The sequence below is a fragment of the Ochotona princeps genome, chromosome 11 (assembly GCF_030435755.1).
Source record: "Ochotona princeps isolate mOchPri1 chromosome 11, mOchPri1.hap1, whole genome shotgun sequence".
NCBI lineage: Eukaryota > Metazoa > Chordata > Mammalia > Lagomorpha > Ochotonidae > Ochotona > Ochotona princeps.
In genome coordinates this window covers 49,716,374-49,735,887 of record NC_080842.1, presented here as the reverse complement: position 1 = coordinate 49,735,887, position 19,514 = coordinate 49,716,374, and the positions used below count along the sequence as shown (strand labels likewise).

The 19,514-nt window shown below is 43.4% G+C and overlaps 1 protein-coding gene across 1 annotated transcript in view; it reads left to right on the top strand.

Annotated features, from left to right (window-relative positions):
• The first annotated feature begins 16,641 nt into the window (after positions 1-16,641).
• WDR19 (WD repeat domain 19) overlaps positions 16,642-19,514 on the top strand; it is a 61,176-nt gene continuing 58,303 nt past the window's right edge. The window contains exon 1 of the mRNA XM_004579323.3: positions 16,642-16,777. Within this exon, the coding sequence (XP_004579380.3) occupies positions 16,772-16,777 (6 nt within the window). The 5' untranslated portion in view covers positions 16,642-16,771. The remainder of the gene's footprint in view (positions 16,778-19,514) is intronic.

The window sequence follows — 19,514 nt, the reverse complement described above, 5'->3', positions numbered from 1 at the left end:
AGCCACTAGGCTGGCTACCACACTGGGACTGGAAATGTGCTCTTTTAGACACTTGCCCAATTCATTTTGAACAATGCACCAATAACAGATTTAGGTTACACAGGAGCTAGGAGAATGTTGTAACACTGCACCAGCAAATACTCCACCAGCGGACCCACAGCAAACCCCAACTTGGGGTGTCCTCTAGGGCTGAAATAGTACAGGTTCCACACATTGCACAGGCTCAAAGAAGCAGACAGCTTAGAGTTTCTGGAAGAACGACTATAAGGCCAGATCATATAATTAATCCCTTAATGCACAGATGTCACATGCCAAGAAGTGTCCAGGACTTTCAGCAAATCACGACTTCATCTAGTGCCAAAAACCACCAGGTACTAAATTTTTTCAATACTCGAAGAAGAATCAAGAGAACCTATTTTTAAAAATGCAGTGAACTTGAAGAGAGCACAGAGAAACAATTTAATAATCGCAGGGACTTGACAGAGATGAAAGCAATTTTTAACAATCAAACAGAAGCATTTCAGCTCAAAAGTCACACTAAGCAAAAATTAAAATGCAACACAAGACATCAATGACTAGACTGAACAAAAGTTTCAGTGGGCTCAGAGACCAGGTATCTGAAAGTATACTGAGGAGAAAGGGAGCCAGAGTACTGAAGGAAAATGACAGGAACTTTAGGACAGCAAGGAAATAGCGACTATCTGAATACTGGGGACCCTTGAGAATGCTAAAGGCATGGAAAGCATATTTGAAGAGATGACAAGAGGAGACTCCCCAAACCTAAAGAAAGACACAACTATGCAGGAACGGGGGGTCAGAGGTCATCAATCAGATTCATCTCAGCCAAGTCCACCCCAAGGTGTTCTATGCTCAAGCTCTCCAAGACTGAAGGTAAAGGGAGGACCCTGGAGGCTGCAAAGAAAAAAAAAAAAACAACACATCCCAGTTGCTCCAGGTGCCCTGACCACCCTTCCACACCCGGAGAGGGGAGGATGGGCTTTCACAGTCCGGAAGGAAAGAACAGAAACCAACCGGACAAAAATCAGAAAACAAAGTTAAACAAAAGAACCCTACTATCCAGGAACACTGCTATATCCAGCAAAATTATCCATTAGATCTGAAAAAGAAAGAGACATTCCCAAATAAAAGCTGACCTATCTTATAAGAAATGGTACATGAAGAATTCTTCACACTGAAAAGAGGAGACACTTAGATAAAATATCAGAAGGTAGAAAATTTGTTGGTAAGAGTAAGTATACAAATTCGGAATGCTCTAATATTCCAAACACAGCACATGAACCATTCATATATTTAGCACGCAGACTGAAAATCAAAATCACTAAATATGATAACCACAGTAAGAGGCAGGCAATATGGGAAAAGGCAAAATAGACATCAAATACGTGAAATGTAGAGAAGAATGGAACATCAAAGGAGTAATGAAGTCTTATTAGTATTCCTTTACTCTTAAGATTTTCAAAATTATATATATGTTAAAATATTTATTTAATTACTTATTTGAAAGGCAGAGAAACAGAGGGAGGAAGGTTTTTTTTTATTCCACTGGTTCATTCCCCAAATGATTGCAACAGCCAACCCAGAGCTAAACTCAACTCAGGCACCAGAACTCTTTCTTGGTCTTCCCTTAGGTGGGCCCCTACCTTCACAGGCACCTTAGCAGGAAGCTGGGCCCAAAGCAGAGTGCTTGGGACTTGAAATGGCACTCTGCTATGTGATGCCTCCTACATGGGAGACCTGGATGGAGGCCTTGGCTGCTGGCTTTGACCTAGCCCAGCCCTGGCTATGGTAGACCTTTTAGGAATGAAACAGATAATGAAAGATCTCTCTCTCTGTGTCTTCTGTCATTTTTTCCATTAAAATAAAATAAATATTTCAAAAATATCATTTTTTACAGAACAAGAAAAAATGCTAGTAAAATTTGTAAGGAGCCACAAAATACCTCCTTCAGCCAAAGGAATATTCAGCAAAAAGAACAAGGTAGGTGGCATTATACCATCTGACTTTAAAAGTACAAAGCTTCAGTAATTAACACAGCGTGGTGTTGGCCTAAACACAGACACAGACCAACGGAACAGAACAGAGAAGCTAGGAGCAAACAGGCATCTGCAGCCAACTGATCTTTGACTAAGAACATGTACTGCAAAAGGGACAGCTCCTTCAGTAGATGATGATGGGAGAAGTGGGCACCCACGTCAGAAGAATGAAGACTGTGTCTCACTGCACACAAAAATCAACTCAAAATGCACTCAAGATCTAAATTTTTTAAATTGAAAGTAGGATAAGTGCCTAAGACACGGAAACAGGCGAAGATTTTTTTTGGATCTGACCCCAAAAGAATAAGAAAGAAAAGGAGAAATAGAAAAATTGAATTTTATAGAAACTGTAAAGAGCTTCTTCCCAGCAGAGAAACCAATCCACAGCATGAAAAGACAGCCCACAGAATGGGAAAACATATTTACAAATCATATACTTCAAAAGGGTTTAATAACAAGCAAATACGGTATTATGTATGGTTTTATATATATAACCATACATATACATATTATATATATACATACATATATGTATATATGTATTATATGTATATGTATATATACATATATGTATATATGTATATATACATATATGTATATATGTTTTATATATATAACCATACATATACATATTATATATATACATACATATATGTATATATATGTATTATATGTATATGTATGGTTATATACAGATGATGGGAGAAGTGGACACCCACGTGCAGAAGAATGAAGACTGTAACTGAAAAATTCAACAGCAAAAAGTATTCAATTAAAAAATGGACTATTGGGCCCAGCGCAATAACTCGGTGGCTAAATCCTCAGCTTGCTCTCATCAGGATCCCATATGGGCGCCAGTTTGTGTCCCAACTGCTCCACTTCCCATCCAGTTCCCTGCCTGTGGCCTGGGAAGGCAGTTGAGGATGGCCCAAAGCCTTAGGACCCTGCACCCATGTGGGAGAGGGACCCAGAAGAAGCTCCTGACTCCTGGCTTCAGATCGGCTCAGCTCTGGCCACTGCAGCCACTTAGGGAGTGAACCAGCAGACAAGAGATCTGTCTCTCTGTAGCTCCTTCCCTCTGTAAATCTGCCTTTCCAATAAAATAAATAAATCCTTGGGAAAAAATTAAGCAGATCTAAACAGAAATTTCTCAAAACAGACATACACAAGGTCAACAGGTACAACTAAAGAATGTTCAGCCTTACGAATCATCAGGAAACAGCCAACAAAATTGCAAGGAGACTGTCACCTCGCTGCAGTTACACTGTAAGAAAATACAAATGCTGCCAAAGATACACATAAAGGGGATTTCTTATACACTGTTAATAACGATGCAGATGAGTAACAGTATGAAGAGACATCTGCATTCCTGCTTTTGCTGCAGCAGTGTTCCCAGTAACTAAGGAATAGAAACAATCTAAGTGTCCACCAAATAATGAAGAAAGTGAGGCATGTGCAGGCAACTGAATTACTCCTCCGCCATCTGCAACCGTGAGGATGGATCTGGAGGTCACTGTGCTAAGTGAAATAGGCCAAGCACAGAAGGCAAGCACCCCACGATCTCACACTGCTGTCACACAAGTCAACAGAACAATGACAGCGATCAGAGGCTTGGAGAATAGGGGGGTGGGGAAGGGTGTTAAATGACAATAAGAGTTAGAAGCAAGAAGTTCCTGTGCTTTACTGCACAGTAGGGTGAGTATCAGTAATGTTAACATACTATATATTTATCTATTTAAAAAACTAGAAGAGGGGCTGGTGTCATGCCATAGGGGGATTAAACTATAGATGCAGTGCTGGTTCAAGTCTCAGATACTCCACTGGCAATCCAGCTCTCTGCTAATGTGCTGGGACAGCAACAGAAGATGGCCCAAGTCGTGTGGGTTATGTGGGAGTCCCAGTTGGAGTTCCAGGCTCCTGGCTTCAGCCTGGCCCAGCCCAGGTTGTTGAGACCATTTGAGGAATCAACCAATGAAAAAAAAAGGGCTCTGTCTATTGCAAATAAATACATAAGTATATATTTTTTAAATGACAGGAGGATTTTGGATGTTTTCACCATAAAGAAATACGAAATGTCTGAAGACAGACACATATCCTGAATGGATATCATGTAATGTACACATGCATCCAAACATCACATGGTATCTCATGAAGTATACAGTTTCTATGCCAATTACAATTTTTTTAAAATTATTTATTATTTAACTTCAGTAATTACATTGTATTGCATTTTAAATTTTTTAAAGATTTTTTTTTTTTGGAAAGTCAGATTTACACAGAGAAGGAGAAACAGAGAAAGATCTTCCATCCACTGCAACAGCCACAGATAAGTCTATCCAAATCCAACATCCAGAAGTTTTCTCCAGGTCTCCCATGCGGGTACAGGGTCCAAAGGCTTTGGGGCTATCGTCCACCACTTTCCCAGGCCACCAGGAGGAAGTTGGACAGCAAGTAGAGCAGCCGGAATATGAACTGGCACCCATATGGGCTCCTGGCACATGCAAAGCGAGGACTCTAGTCAGTAGGCTATTTCACCAGGCTCTAGTTAAAATTTTTTAGAATAATGATGTGTAAAAGATTTGAAGGTAGTTCACAAAAAGGATTATCAAAATAGCCAACAAAAATACACAGAGGTGCTGTGAGGAGTTAGTCTAGTAACCAAGAAGGTTAACATACCCACATCCCCCACTGCCTGCCTTTCACACCCAGCTCTGACTCCCGACTCCAGCTTCCTGGTAACACCCATTCTAGGAGTGTGTCTAGGAGTGTGCTGTCCAGGAGCCAGCACTGATGGCTCAAGTGGTTACATTCCTGGCCTCCATGTGGCATGTGTTTTTGCCGCTTGAATTGAGTTCTCAGCTACTGGCTTTGGTTCAGCCCTGCCCAGGTTGCTGTATGCGTTTTGGGTGTAAAGCGGTGGGTGGAGCTCTCTCTGTTGGTCTCAGAAATAAATAACTTTAAATATGTAAAAGTGTCCCACACCATTAGTCATCAGATAAACCCAAGGTGAACCTGTAACATGGCACTGAAAATCACGCTAAAGCAGATAGAATTTTAAACAACTGACAACACTAACTGTAAGGATAAAGCAGGTAGCAGATATTAATTTTTTAAAAAGCAGTTCAGTAGGCTGAATTAATATGAGCACTTAATAAAAGATGGGGCCTAATGTGGTGGCTCAGTGGCTAAATTCTCGCCTTGCACACACCAGGATCCCAAATGGGCACCAGTTCATGTCCCAGCTGCTCCACTCCCCATCCAACTCCCTGCTTGTAGCCTGGGAAGGCAGTCGAGGATGTCCCAAAGCCTTGGGACCCTGCACCCATGTGGGAGACCCACGGCAGGCTCCTGGCTTCGAATCAGCTCAGCTCTGGCCATGGCAGCCGCTTGGGGAGTGTGCCAGCAGATGGAAGATCTGCCTCAGCTTCTCTCTGCAAATCTGATATTCTAATAAAAATAAATAAATCTTAAAAAAAATCTGCAAATGAGTTATCTATATCCCCATGCTTATTGCAACTCAATTAACAATAGTTAAGGTATGATACCAATCCAGATGTCCATCAACGGATGACTGGATAAAAATAAATGTGGGGGCCTGGCGTCATAGCGTTGAAGCTAAAGTCCTCACCTTGAACATGCTGGGATCCCTTATGGGCGCTGGTTCTAATCCTGGCAGCCCCACTTCCTATCCAGCTCCCTGCCTGTGGCCTGGGAAAGCAGTTGAGGATGGCCCAAAGCCTTGGGACTCTCTCTGTCTCACCTCCTCTCTGTATATCTGCCTTTTCAATAGAAATAAATAAATATTATGTGGCATATATACACCATGAAATACTACTCAGCCATAAAAAGAATGAAATTCTATCTTTTGCAACAAAATGATTCAGCTGGAAGCCATTATGTTTAGTGAAATAATCCAGTCTAGAGAGACAAATACATTTTCTCAATAAATAGCAATTAATATGCAATATGTTTAAACATAGGAATTAAATAGCCATCTTGTGATATGATTGACATTTTTAGCCTTTGTTTATACTCCTGTGGAACTGTGATCATCATACTTTTTATTTGTTCAATATTATAGTTAGTGGTGCCAGCAGTAGAAATCTTGGTGTCACTCGATGTCAGAAAATTGAAGATCTCTTTCTTCAGATATGAATTTGTACATGAATGTTTGCAGCAGCTTTACTCATAATATCCCAACATTGGAAATCCACCAAATGGCCTGCAATTTGTGAATGGTTAAACAAGCCTTGGTATACCCATACCATGGAATACTACACAGCAATGAAAAAGGAACAAACTCATGACACACACAATAACCTGAATGAATCTGATGGAAATTTTAAGAAAAAAAGGGCAATCCAATCGAGACACATATGGTGTATTCTGCTAAACATCCAAAAAATGTCACAATCACAGAGCCAAGAACACATGAGTGGTAGCAGAAGGGTAAGGACAGTTGGAGAGGCAGATGAATGTGGTTGGCTTTAAAAGAATCAGCGCAGTCCGGCAATGAGCAGACCCTGACTGTGGTGATAGATACCCAAGGCTATGAAAGGGGCACAACAGCATGAAGACACACACACACGAGATACAAGGACACCAGTGGAGTCTAGCAGAGTCAATTTCTTACTTTTGCTGTGATCCTCCAGTTGTCTATGATGTTAACATTGTATGAAACTAGATCAGGATACGCAGGAACTTCAGCACATTTCTTTGCAACCTCCTATAAATAGAACTTTAAAAAATTTAAAGTTCTATGCACAAACATTAAATCTTCACATTGAATGGATAAATTTAAAAAAAAATACCCCACCCAGCAGAGAAACAGATGAGGGGGTGACAGCTGTTCAGTATGCGTGGCAGTGTGCCATGGCCACAGGGCAGCATTTCCTCAGCAGAGTGCATTTTGGGCATAGTACCCAGAAAGATAAATATGTGTTCTGTTGACAGGGCCAGTCTAAGGTTGGAGGGACCTAGTACAACGGGAGTGGGCTATGGCCAGGCTCAGCTCTGTTGCAGGTCCAGCATCCTTCTAAGGGTAAGAGTATGAGCTACAAGGCATCTCAGAGCAGGTGCAGGAGCCTCGGAGTGCTCAACTCTGTGAAGTCTGACTCTGTCTCTGTCACGGAGCGTGGCAGCACGCCAGTCTCATTATTCACTCACTGTGTTTCTTTCAGAAGATGCCTGCTTGCCAACAGCTTCTTCCTGAGTGCCCAACACATCCTGATGCCTGGCATTTTACATACCTTAACAGTTTCTTTATATAGTCTCTGATTTTTTTTTTAGGAAAAATACATGCTTCACCTTCTGTATGTCTCCTTCTCTCTGTAAAATCTGCCTTTCGAATAAAAAATAAGTATTTTAAAAAAGAATACACATTTCTGATACGTGTTCAAAAACTTGAAGTCTGTAGTGCTTGTGGCAACTACACATCTCTCAGCTGGTACAATGAATTTTTCTATTCTATCCTCTTATTTCTTTAATTTCTTCAATTTCTTCCCCTCCCACTTGCACACTTTCCCCACTGTGCCTTTAGAGAGGGTAGACCTTCCATTTAGTGGTCCTGGAGGACAGGCCCAGAAAGTTCAAAGTCACTGATGTGAGTTACTGAGAGGGAGAGCACCTCTGGCACCTGCAGGTTCTCCACTGAGACTGAACACAAACAACACTACAGTGGACTCCTAGGTGAGTCACAGCTTCCTCCTAAGGCTTTTTATTATTATTGTTATTATTATTAATTAGTATTATTGTTTAAAAAGTTACTTGAAGGAGAGAGAATAAGGGACAAAGATAGGTCTTCCACTCCCTGGTTCACTCCCCAGATGACTGCAGTGGCCCAGGCCAAAGCCGGGAGCCTCCTCCAGGTCTCTCACCTGGGTAGTAGGGCATCAAGCACCTGGGTCATGTTCCATTGCTTTTCCCAGGCACATCAGCATGGAGCTGGAAGGGTAGTGGAGAAGCTAAGACCTGAACCAGGGTCACAATACCGGGCCCCACTATTTGTAAGACCAAGAAAAAACTTGGATCACATAATTAGGTAGATTCTAATGGTTTTCTTACATACTTTAATTTTCAGAAAACTAGTTTTTTTGTCAAGAAAATTACAGAAAATAAAGATTTGATGTTTGCACATAAATTAAAATATTAAAAATACCATTCATCTTTAATATTGATATGAAAAGGAAAGTTATCATAGAGAGAGAGACCTTCCATCTGCTGGTTCACTGCCCAAATGCCTGCAACAGCCAGGGCTAGGCCAGGCTGCAGCCAGGAACCAGAACTCCAGCCTGGTCTCCCATGTGGGTAGCGGGGACCTAAGTGATCATCTGCGACCTCCCAGGTGCATTAGCAGGGAGCTGGATCAGAAGCAGAGGTGGAGGCAGGACTCACCCCAAACACTAGGTGGGGTTTGTGGGTATATCTCGGGCAGTGGTTTAACCCTTGGTACTACAATGCCCACCGTGTAACACAAAATGAAATTTAAAGTGACTGACTCACTAGCACTTAGTACTTTCATAATGTGTGACCAACTTGATCAAGTTCCAAAATACTTCCATCACCCTAGTCATCAAGCAGTTACGCTGCACTCTCTTCCCATCCTCGACAGCCCTTGAAAGTCACCCGTCTGCAAGGCATTTCAACAGGCCCATCTATTCTGAATACGTCACACAAAAACATCATACGACAGGAGACTATATGTGTTGGGCTTCCTTCATTTAGCATGTTGTCAAGACATGCTATAACATGGATCACTACTTCTCTCACTTTAATGGCTGAACAATACTCCATTATGTATTTAAACTGTAATTTCCCCCCTCATGCTCATCTGGGTCATTTCCATCATTTGACTGCTGTGAATAGTACTGCATGTACCTGTTGGGTAGGGTTTTTTTGTTTTGTGTTTTGAATGTCTGTATTCAGTCCTTTGGGGCATATATTTATGAACAGAATTACTGGGTCATATGGTAATTTTCTGCTTAACTTTTTGAGGAGGTGCCAAACTGGTTTCCATAGCAACAGAGCCTTTTTTTTTTTTGCATTACTGTGCATAGGTGGTATTTCATTTTGTTTTGTTTAAAAATATATGAAATTTCAGAAATGGAACAGGGTTTCTAGCTGATTTCTTCCATTTGACACATTCTAGAATGAATCAGTGGTTCTTCACTCTGGCTGTACAATACAGGAAAGAAAAAAAGGAGGAGGAAATAGGCTTCAACTAGACAAATTGTATTCACTCCTAACAGGTGCATGTGGAGCCCAAACCTTGTCAAGTGACCCCCAGGTCATTGTGACACCAGCCAGACTGAGAGCTAGGACTGTAAAAGAACTCAGAGAAGTAATGCAAACATTTTCTTCTCCTAGGATTAGCAAGCAATTAACTGCTGTATATTCAGAACTAATTTTAATTTTAAATCTCCTTGGTTATTTGATTTATATACTTGCATCTGCACTTAGAATCATGCCTGACACAAAAGTGGAGAAAATCAGTGGCTTCATAATGAATATCCAAGTCCTTGGGCCCCTGAACCCACGTGGGAGACATGAAGGAATCTCCTGGATCTTGGCTTTCCTCTGGCCATTTGGGGAGCGAACCAGCAGATGGAAGATACCTCTCTCTTTTTATAGCTCTCTCTTTGTAACTCTTTCGAAAATTCTTAAGAAAAAAATTTTATTTTAACATATTTGAAAGACAGATGGCAGAGAAAGACAAAACTGAGATTTCCTATTCACTGAGAGATACTCCCTAAGTGCTTGCAGTAGCCACGGTGGGGCACAGAGGAAGCTAAAACCCCATCACTCAATCTGGGTCCCCCACAAGGGTGACAGGAGTCCACCCGTCTGAGCCTTCATGGCTGCCTCGCAGCGCACAAGCTAGGCAGAACCTGGAAATAGGAGAACAGAGACTTTGGCCTGGCTCTGCGATCCTGGACGTGAGGATCCCATGTGGCATTTTAACTGACTCTCCAAACACCCAACTCCAGGTTTGCTTATTTTAAGTCAAACAAACTCCAACCGTATTTTTACAGTTAAGGGTGAAAAAACAAAACTATATTCTGACTTGTGGACACATCCAGGATGCGTGCAGCAGCACAGCCACTTCCCAGCTGCCATGCTGACTTGTTGGTCCTACGGCGGGGAGAACGTGAGAGGAAAATGGAAGGCATGATGCTTCATTCAGATGAATCTGATCTTTAGCTTAATTTCCACATTTATGGAAGGAAGGATTCTGTGTCCTTGCATGAACCCTCCCCACTCCCATACATGATAAACAAGGAACACACCTATAGAGCAGAAAGACCACAACATATTTGCATTCAGGTTGAGTGTGGAAACAGCCATCTCCCAGGACATCCAAAGACTTCATTAGAAGAAGGTTCTTGTGTTGTTCAGACACATTGCTGGATAAAGACCAAGGAAAGAAATTATTTAAAAGAATGCAACTGTCCAAAAATATTTAACATATGTGCTTGCAATATTTTACTGGAAATAAAAGCATCTTTTTAGAAAGTGGTAATATCCATGAAATAGCTTTTTTAAAAAAAGGACAAATAATGACCTTTTCCCAAATCAAACTTTTTTCCTGACCTTTGGGGAAGAATCTCACTCAGGGCCGTGACTGCCAACGACTACAGGCCAACAACTCACCTTGTCAGAATCTGGTTGTCCCTGAAATGTAATTTCCAACTTACCCCATGGCTCCCCCTTGATACAGCCAACTCCAGACTTAACTGACATCTCAGACTCTCCGTTTTACATCCCCTAAGAACTCACCCACACAACCACGTGTGGCTTCCCTGCTCACTAACCATGCAGGGATAGCTGCCTGAAGAATAAGACCTCTGATCTCTATGTATGGCATGATGCAGGGTCTGACATGCAAAAGTTGAAAAGCTATTTATTGACTGAAAACCATTCTACCTCCTATTCAAATCGATCTGTCATACACTAAAACTGTTGGTCAGCTGCAGGAATCCACAGCCCTCCCAAACTCAGAAATACTCACTACAGTAGATGCTTGGCATGACTAACCCCAGGGTCTTTTGTGAACCCTCACACTCAAGAACCCGTCAACATTTGTGCAATTTTCTAGCTGGTGATACTGAGTCATAATTCCATTCCAACATAGATGTGGTTTTTTTTCCACTTGAGAACTATTCATGACAGAGAACCACTTAACTCACTTCATAGGACCTGCTAGAGGCTCAACAGGCTGATCCTCCACCTGCAGTGCCAGCATCCCATTTGGACACCAGTTTGTGTCCCTGCTACACCACTTCCAGTCCAGCTCCCTGCTTATAGATTGGGGGAACAAGAAAGAATGGTCCAAGTCCTTGGGCCCTGCATCCATCCAGGAAACCTGGATAAAGTTCCTAGCTGCTGCCTTTGGATGGGCTTAGCTCTGGCCATTGTGGCCATGTGGGAAGTTGATTCAGCAGATGAAAGGTTTCTCTCTGTTCTCTGTAAATCGATCATTCAAATGAAAAAAAATTTTTAAATCACTTACAAAAGCATATGGTAACAGGTGCAATAAAGCAAACTTCAAGGAGTTGTAAAACAGAAAACTAAGCTCACTCACTAGTTAAGAGATTTGACCACACACATAACTGACAAAGTTTATGATGCAAATGCTAAGCTCAGCAAAATCACAAACTGTCTATTCCACAGCTGCAAACAGCTGAAACTGCAAATGTTAGAGCTATAATTGCTAGAGGAATTGATTTTCTTACATGTTAAAAAAAAATGCACTATGCACAATGTTTTCAAAATTCTTTGTTAAAAGTAAACCTGCACTTTTTACTCTTTATGTTCAAAATGAATCTTCAGGGCCAGTGCAGTGGCTCAAAAGACTAATACTCTACCAGCAAGGGCCAGCATCCCATATGGGCATCAGTTCACAACCCGGCTGCTCCAATTCCCTGGCTCCTGGCTTCAGAACAATTCAGCTCTGGCCATTGTTGTCACCAGGGGAGTGAATTAACAGCTGGAAGATATTTCTCTGTAAATTTGCCTTTCCAATAAAAATAAATCTTTTAAAAAATTATTTTAGAGAGAGAAGAAGAGACAGAAAAGATCTTCTAGCTGCTGCTTCACTCCCTAAATTGCCACAAAGGCCGGAGCTGAGCCAATCCGAAGCCAGGAACCAAGAGTTTCTTCTGGGTCTCCCACACAGGTGCAGGGCCCCAAGGCTTTGGGCCATCCTCTACTTCTTTCCCAGGACACAAGTAGGAAGCTGGATGAGAGTACAGCAGCCAGGACACAAACCAGCACACGTATGAGACCCCAGCAGTTTCAAGGTGACAATTTAGCCTCTGAGCTATCTCACCAGGTGCAAAAATAAATAAATATTTAGGAAAACAAACAAACCTGATTCTTCTCAAGTCTTTCTATGTGGTAACTTTATGATTGGTTTTTAAGAAATTTTCAAGGAAAAACTTTGGTTTCAATATTTCAGAATGAATGCTTTGGCACATCTTGAGTGTGCAGCTTAAGACAAATTATTGATACTGATTGGCTTAAGAATTAAAACTGCATAATGCAGATGGTGATTTCCTTAACATTAGCACTAGTTACATTGTGCTCTGCTTCTGATCTCTGTGGGCATTTATGATGGATCAAAAACAACAACAACAAAAAACTATGAGAGGCAAAATATACTCCCTCTCTTCTCGAATTTGAGGTTGGCCCGTGAATGAAGCAAGAGCATGTCAGAAGCAGCATCACACCAGTGGACACTTTCTAATGTTCCCTCTCGTAACAAACTCTTGAAAGGCTCTCTCTTTCAAGTTGCAGCTGCCTCGTTCTAAGCAGTCCACAGAGTCGATGTCTCCTCTAAACGAAAGCTTCTCCGCGATTCTCCTTCCCAAGCATCCGACAGAAGCACCTTTGATGTCCACATCTCCATCAGTCATGCTTCCCAAGCACTTTGACTGTTAAGTGCCTCCGAGTTATCCCAGCCTTTATCTAGTCCCCAGTTCCAAAGCCATTTCCAATTTTTTTAGGCATCTGTTATGGCAGCACCCCACTACCTGGTATCAAAATCTCAATTAATTAGGGCTCCTATAACAAATCACAGACACTTCTTGATGTACAACAGTATTAACATTCTGACAAACCTAAGTTGAATTCTTTTTTATGATTTATCTATTTTTACTTAAAAAAGCTATGGACAAAGAGAGGTTTTCCATCTAGTAGTTCACTCCCCAAATGGCCAAAATGGTCAGAGCTGGCCAGTTCCAAAGCCAGAAGCCTCTTCCAGGACTTCCACGTGGGTGCAGAGGCCCAGGGACCGGGGCTATCTCCTTCTGCCTTCCCAGGCCAGTAACAGGGAGCTGAATTAACAGGGAGTGAAGTAGCCAGGACTCAAACTAGTGCCCATATAGGATTGGTGCTGCAGGCAGAGGTATAGCCTGCAACATCATGACACCAAATCCCACTAAAAGCATTTTTGGGCCAGTGAAGTGGAATGGCAAGCTAATTCTCTGCCTGTAGTATCAGCATTCCACATGGGCACCACAGATCAAGTCCCAGCTACTCCTCTTCCAATTCAGCTCCCTGTTAATGGCCTGGGAAGGCAGCAAAGAATGGCCCAAATACTTGGGTCCCTGCACCCACGTGGGAGACCAGAAGAAGCTCCTGGCCCCTGGCTTCAGATCAGTCCAGTGACAGCCACTGAGGCCATCTGGGGGAGGGGGTGAACCAGCAGATGGAAGATCTCTATCTCTCCTCCTCTCTCTGTAACTCTGCCTTTCAAACAAAAATAAAATAAACCTTAAAAAAGAAAATGTTTGGGCCTGGCATGATAGTTGAATGCACTGGGATCCCATATGGGCGCCGATTCTTATCCCAGCAGCCCTGCTTCCCATCCAGCTCCCTGCTTGTGGCTTGACAAGGCAGTCGAGGACAGCCCAAAGCCTTGGGATCCTGCACCCACGTGTGGGAGACCTAGAATAGGCTCCTGGCTCCTGGCTTCAGATTGGCTCAGTTCCAGCCGTTGCAGCCACTTGGGGAGTGAATCATCGGACGGAAGATCTTCCTCTCTCTCCTCCTCTCTGTATATCCGCCTTTCCAATAAAAATAAGTAAATCTTAAAAAAAAAAAAAAGAAAATGCTTTTAATGTACTGCACATTATAGTTCAACCTAGCCTACCTTAGATCTGTTTGGAACACTTACATTTCCCTACGGTTGGACAAAATCATCAAAGTCTAATTTATGATAAAGTCTTGGATATCTCATATAATTTATTGAATACCTGTGTCCAAAGATGCTAGCAACTGCGGGGTATCTGTGGTGTAGACTTGTGATCTCATGGCCGGCCAAGAGCTGCCTCTCACAGCCACCACCCCACATCGCAAGGAGCATCACTGCACACAGCAGTAGTCCTGGAACAGCTGAACACCACGGACACCTCGGTCCATTCACCTCACCATCAACACAGAATGTCATAGGACAAGCCGTCATCAACTGGGCACTGACCACAGCTTGCAACAGCCAATGTAGGAACAGAAACTGTTTACACAGTTCTAGAGGCCCCAAGTCTAGCTTGAAAGCCTTGGCAAGTCATGGGCCCTTCTGAAACACACAGGGAGACCGTTTCCTGGCCTCACAAGCTCCTGCTGTGGTCATCGGTTGGCAGTGTCCCTTGCATTACAGCCTCAGCACCCCATCCCTGCCTCTGTGGATACCTAACACGCTCCTTGTCGCCTGTGCCACCTTCCCAAGGAGAATCAGCCACAGTGGATTAAAGCCCCCCATCTCGTTTCGATTTAATTGCATCTTTTTTTAAAAAGGTTGATTTATTTTTATTGGAAAGTCAGATCTACAGAGAGAAGCAGAGACAGAGAGGAAGATCTTCCATCCGATGGTTCACTACCCAAGCGGCTGCAACAGCTGGAGCTGCACTGATCCGAAGCCAGGAACCTGGAACCTCCTCTGGGTCTCCCATGCAGGTGCAGGGTCCCAAGGCTTTGGGCCGTCCTCTTCTGCTCTCCCAGGTCACAGGCAGGGAGCTGGAAGGGAAGTGGGGCTGCCGAGATTAGAACTGGCACCCATATGGGATCCTGGTACTTGCAAGGCAAAGACTTTCACCACTAGGCTACCGCAACGGGCCCTAACTCTATCTTTAAAGATCCTATTTCCAAATAAGGCAACACCCCAAAACATCAGGAGTTAAGAGTTTCACTTTTTTTTTAAATACAAGGAACCAAATGTTATACCTAACATTCACAAAATCAAAATTCAGTCTTTGAAAAGATATCAAATGTGACAAGTATTCAGTTACACTGATCAGGGAAACCAAGAAAAACTTTTTCGAAAGACTAAAATAGGGAACAAAATAGAGGATCTCACCATCAATCTCATAAACTGTTTTTTAAAATGTAAGGGTACAATCAGATACCAACAAACCAGATCAGTGAAACAAAGTGGGTACGTGATTAAGGCACAGAGTTACCAACTGGCTAAGGAAGAAATACAAAATTGGAATAGGTCTAAGAAAAAGGGAATTGCTAACTGAAGTATCTTCCCATGGGAGAAAAAAAAAAGCTCTAAATGCCTAAATATTTCCAAATAAGATGATTGTATTCAATTTCTCGCTCTAACTGTAACTTCTTGTTCTGAAACATTGTAATAGTTTTTTTTTTTCTAACATTTTGGACCTCAGGAATGTCTCCCCATCCATGGCTTTTAAAACTCCACATCTCCCTGATTTTCACTTTTCTGCCCTAATTTTCTCTATATGAGTTTCTCTCTAAACCTAAAAATCTTTTTGTTTCCAATATTACCTAAGTGGACAATCTACTTTTCTTTTTTCCTTTCACCCTAGTAAAGTCATTTCCATCTCATTGAACAGGCCTCACACCTGAAGTTCAGCATCTGAAGCTACAAAGCCACCTCCAGCAGAGAGGAGTCTTCAATTACAGTGCCTTTGCAGTAAAAATTGAGGAACCCAACCCACCCTTAAACCGCAGTGCAAAGGCACAGCCCCTACTGAAGCCTCAGTCAACAGCCACACTAACCGCTTTAAATCACGGCTTAACCTCCTCTAGGCTTGTCAGATTCCACCTGTTAGCAACACAAACACAAGCAAAAGGTGGATTGTTTCAACAGTTGCAGACACTTGGGGCAAAGGGGAACTTCGATTGTAAAACAATGGAGCAAAACAACACACCACGGTATTTGGGGATCTGCCAGAGTCCAACGCTAACGGGGAATGACTTTTGACCGGCCAGTTCAGCTGAAATTGAGAAACGCACACTTTGAAAGAAACTACTTGTCACACCTCTTGTCTGGCTCAAAAACACGCAGGATCTGTACGAACAGCATTTGGCGCAAGGGCCCATTCCTGCTTCCCGTGAACACTCCGTATCTTTTCATAAACTTCATGCCACCCCTTCGGGTCCCGAACCCTTTTCAGCTACTCTCAAGTCAAAATGCACGCAGACGCCTGTCAAGCCTGAGAGCCCGCCTCCGCGCAGGGCTTCAGCCAATCAGGGTCCGGCAGATACGGTCACGCCCACAAGACCTCGTGACACACGGCAGCGCTCCGTCGACGTCACGTGACTAAAGTCCCCGCCTCCCGCCCGCCTTGGCTCGGCCCTCGGTGATTGGTCGCTGCTCGCGCGGTCTCCTGGGTGACGGGAACGCGGTAGCTGTATAGGAGGAGCCGGGGTGCGCCTGCGCACTAAGGAGACCGCGCGGCCGCTAGAGCTCTGAGATGAAGGTAAATAACTTACACAACCTTGGAGGGTGGGGAGTCGCGACCGCTGACCCGTTCGCGCCGTTCGGAAGACAGGGTCTGGGCCGCCTTCCCTCCTCCAGAGTGCGAGAGGAGCAGGGAAAGAACGGGGTCACCAGGAGAGGAGAAGGCGGGTGGCGGGTGGCGAAGTTGAAGGAAGGAGAGGAACAGAGGAAACGAGAGGGAGGCCTCCCAGAAGAGGAGAAGCCGGGAGGCGGGAGACCCGCTGCCCGGGGCTCCCGGCGGGAGGGACGGGTTGTGTGGGCGCGTGTGGAGGCTGGCGGTGGAGCTGACCCCATCCCGGGGCGCGAGCTGCCTCAGGTGTGGAGGGTGACAGCGGAAGAATGGACGGGTCTGCTGTGACTGGTGCAGCCTACAGGTCGCCTGGCAGCCAGTGTACCTCCTTATTCACAGCAGTCGGCCCCCTCAGGTGTGAGTTCCCGGCCATGACCCGCCCCCCTCGGTCACTGGCTACCGCTTGTTCGCCTTTCCTTTTCTGGCAAACAAAGGTCGTGGATTATTGTAGGCATCCTAATGCGTCCCCCTGGTTGTCCGTGTGGAAATTGGAAATGATAAACGAGAAATCGTCGCTTGCTCTTCCAGTGCTTTTCATGGATGTAGGGAATCTTGGAAGGGAGGAGGTATTTTCACTCTCGTTTTTCCAGGCGGAGACTCCTGTGCTTGAGGCAATTGAAGCAAGTCGCTTGTAAACCCCGTAGTTAACGCACGAAGCGTGGTTCACCAGCCAGGCGCAGGTGTGCCCTGGAGGTCATGAAATCAACATCTCCTTTAAATTGGAAGGGGTTCTTAAGCATTGTTGTCAGAAAGCTGCAAAAGAAAGATACCTTAAAATATTCTCTTTGGGGGGCACGGTAGCCTAGTGGCTCAAGTCCTCGCCTTGCATGCGCGGGGATCTTAAATGGGCGCAGGTTCCCATCCCTGCTGCTTCACTTCCCATCCATCTTTCTGATTGTGGCCTGGGAAAGTAGTCAAGGACAGCCCAAAGCCTTGGGACCCTGCACCCACATGGGAGACCCGGAAGAAGCTCCTGGCTTCGGATCAACTCAGCTCTGGCCCTTGTGGCCACTTGGGGAGTGAACCAGTGGGTGGAAGATCTTTGTCTCTCCTCTGTAAATCTGACTTGCCAATAGAAATAAAATCCTTTTTTTCCCGCCTGGCTTTTTTCCCCTCCTGGCTTCATGCTCTACACACCTGTTCCCACTTGTGACCTCAGCTGCCTCTGCTTCCAATATTGTTACAGCATGCTTGTTTTCAAAAGGTGCAAATTTGATGTTAGCGTATTAGGCTGCTTGACCTATGCTTAATTTTGAGCATTGAAGGGCTCTTCAATGCATCACATGGTTGGGCCTTCTGTAATTATAGCTAAATTTCATATGCCTAGCTGTGAGCATGGTTATCTGTGATTTAATGCTAGGACTGGCTTCCATGTGAACTCCATTTAGAGTCCCAACTGTTCTGCTTCCAATTCAGCCTCCTAATCTCCCGAGAAAGCAGAAGTTGGTTCAGTGCTGGGCCCCACTTGCTTTCTCACAGCCCCCAAATCCTCAGGATTCCAGGTTCTAGACACTTGGGGTGTGAACTGGGAATGGAGGAACTCGTTCTCTGTCAATACTGCCTTTCTAATAAAAATAACCTAATATTAAAATTAAATTTTTATTTAATAATTTTTTCATTTGAGTTCATGTTCCTACATATTCTATTTAGCAGTATCTGATATGCTGTGAAGCAATGTAGTTTCGTATTCTTAGTCGCCTGTTTTGAAATAAACAGGTATATATTTCCTTATCCAGAATATTTAATGTTACTATTTCAACATAGTAACACATGTAGTGACATGTCCATATAGAATGACATAGTTGGGATTTTTCTCATAGCTTTGCAGATCTGGTTATGTTGTGTGTTTTCAGCACATCTATATTTGGATTACCCATGTAGTAAGTCCTCAGTAGCCACATGTGGCTTGTGGCTCCCATATTGATCATGACAGCTCTAGACTATAAATGAAGAAAGATTTTCTTAAAAAAAGAAAATGCTTGCGACTCACGTTGAATGCTTCGTGGTGATGTAAGGGGGAGATCATTTTGAAGGAATATAGATCTTTGGTATTTCTAACACGGTTAATATTTTTTCGATTTAATCCCCAACAACCATGCCATGAGTAACTATATTTACTTTAATCATGAATGTATTAATAAAATATATATTTTAGTATGTATTTTTAGAAATTGTATATATTTTGTACATTATATATAGTATATATTAAAGCGTGTATATTTTAGTGTACACTAATGGCGTTAAAAAGCCAAGTTTTATTTAAAGGATTTATTTCTGTTGGAAAGGCAGATTTACAGAGAAGGACATACAGAGAGAAAACTCTTATGTCTGCTGATTCATTCCAAAATTGGCTGCAACAGCCAGAGCTGAGCTGATCCAAAGCCAGGAGCTTCCTCCAAGTCTCCCACTCAGGTACAGGATCCCAAGTCTTTAAGCCATCCTGTACTGCTTTCCCAGGCCACAAGCAGGGAGCTGGATGGGAAGTGGAGCAGCTGGGACATGAACCGGTGTCCATACAGAATCCTGGTGGCAGTGCATGCAAGGCAAGAATTTAGCCACTGGACCGAAAAGCCAAGTTTTATGACCAAGGGTTCCCTGTATCTTGAACTCTGTCTGTACAATACTCACCAGTCTGTTGGTTAGTTCT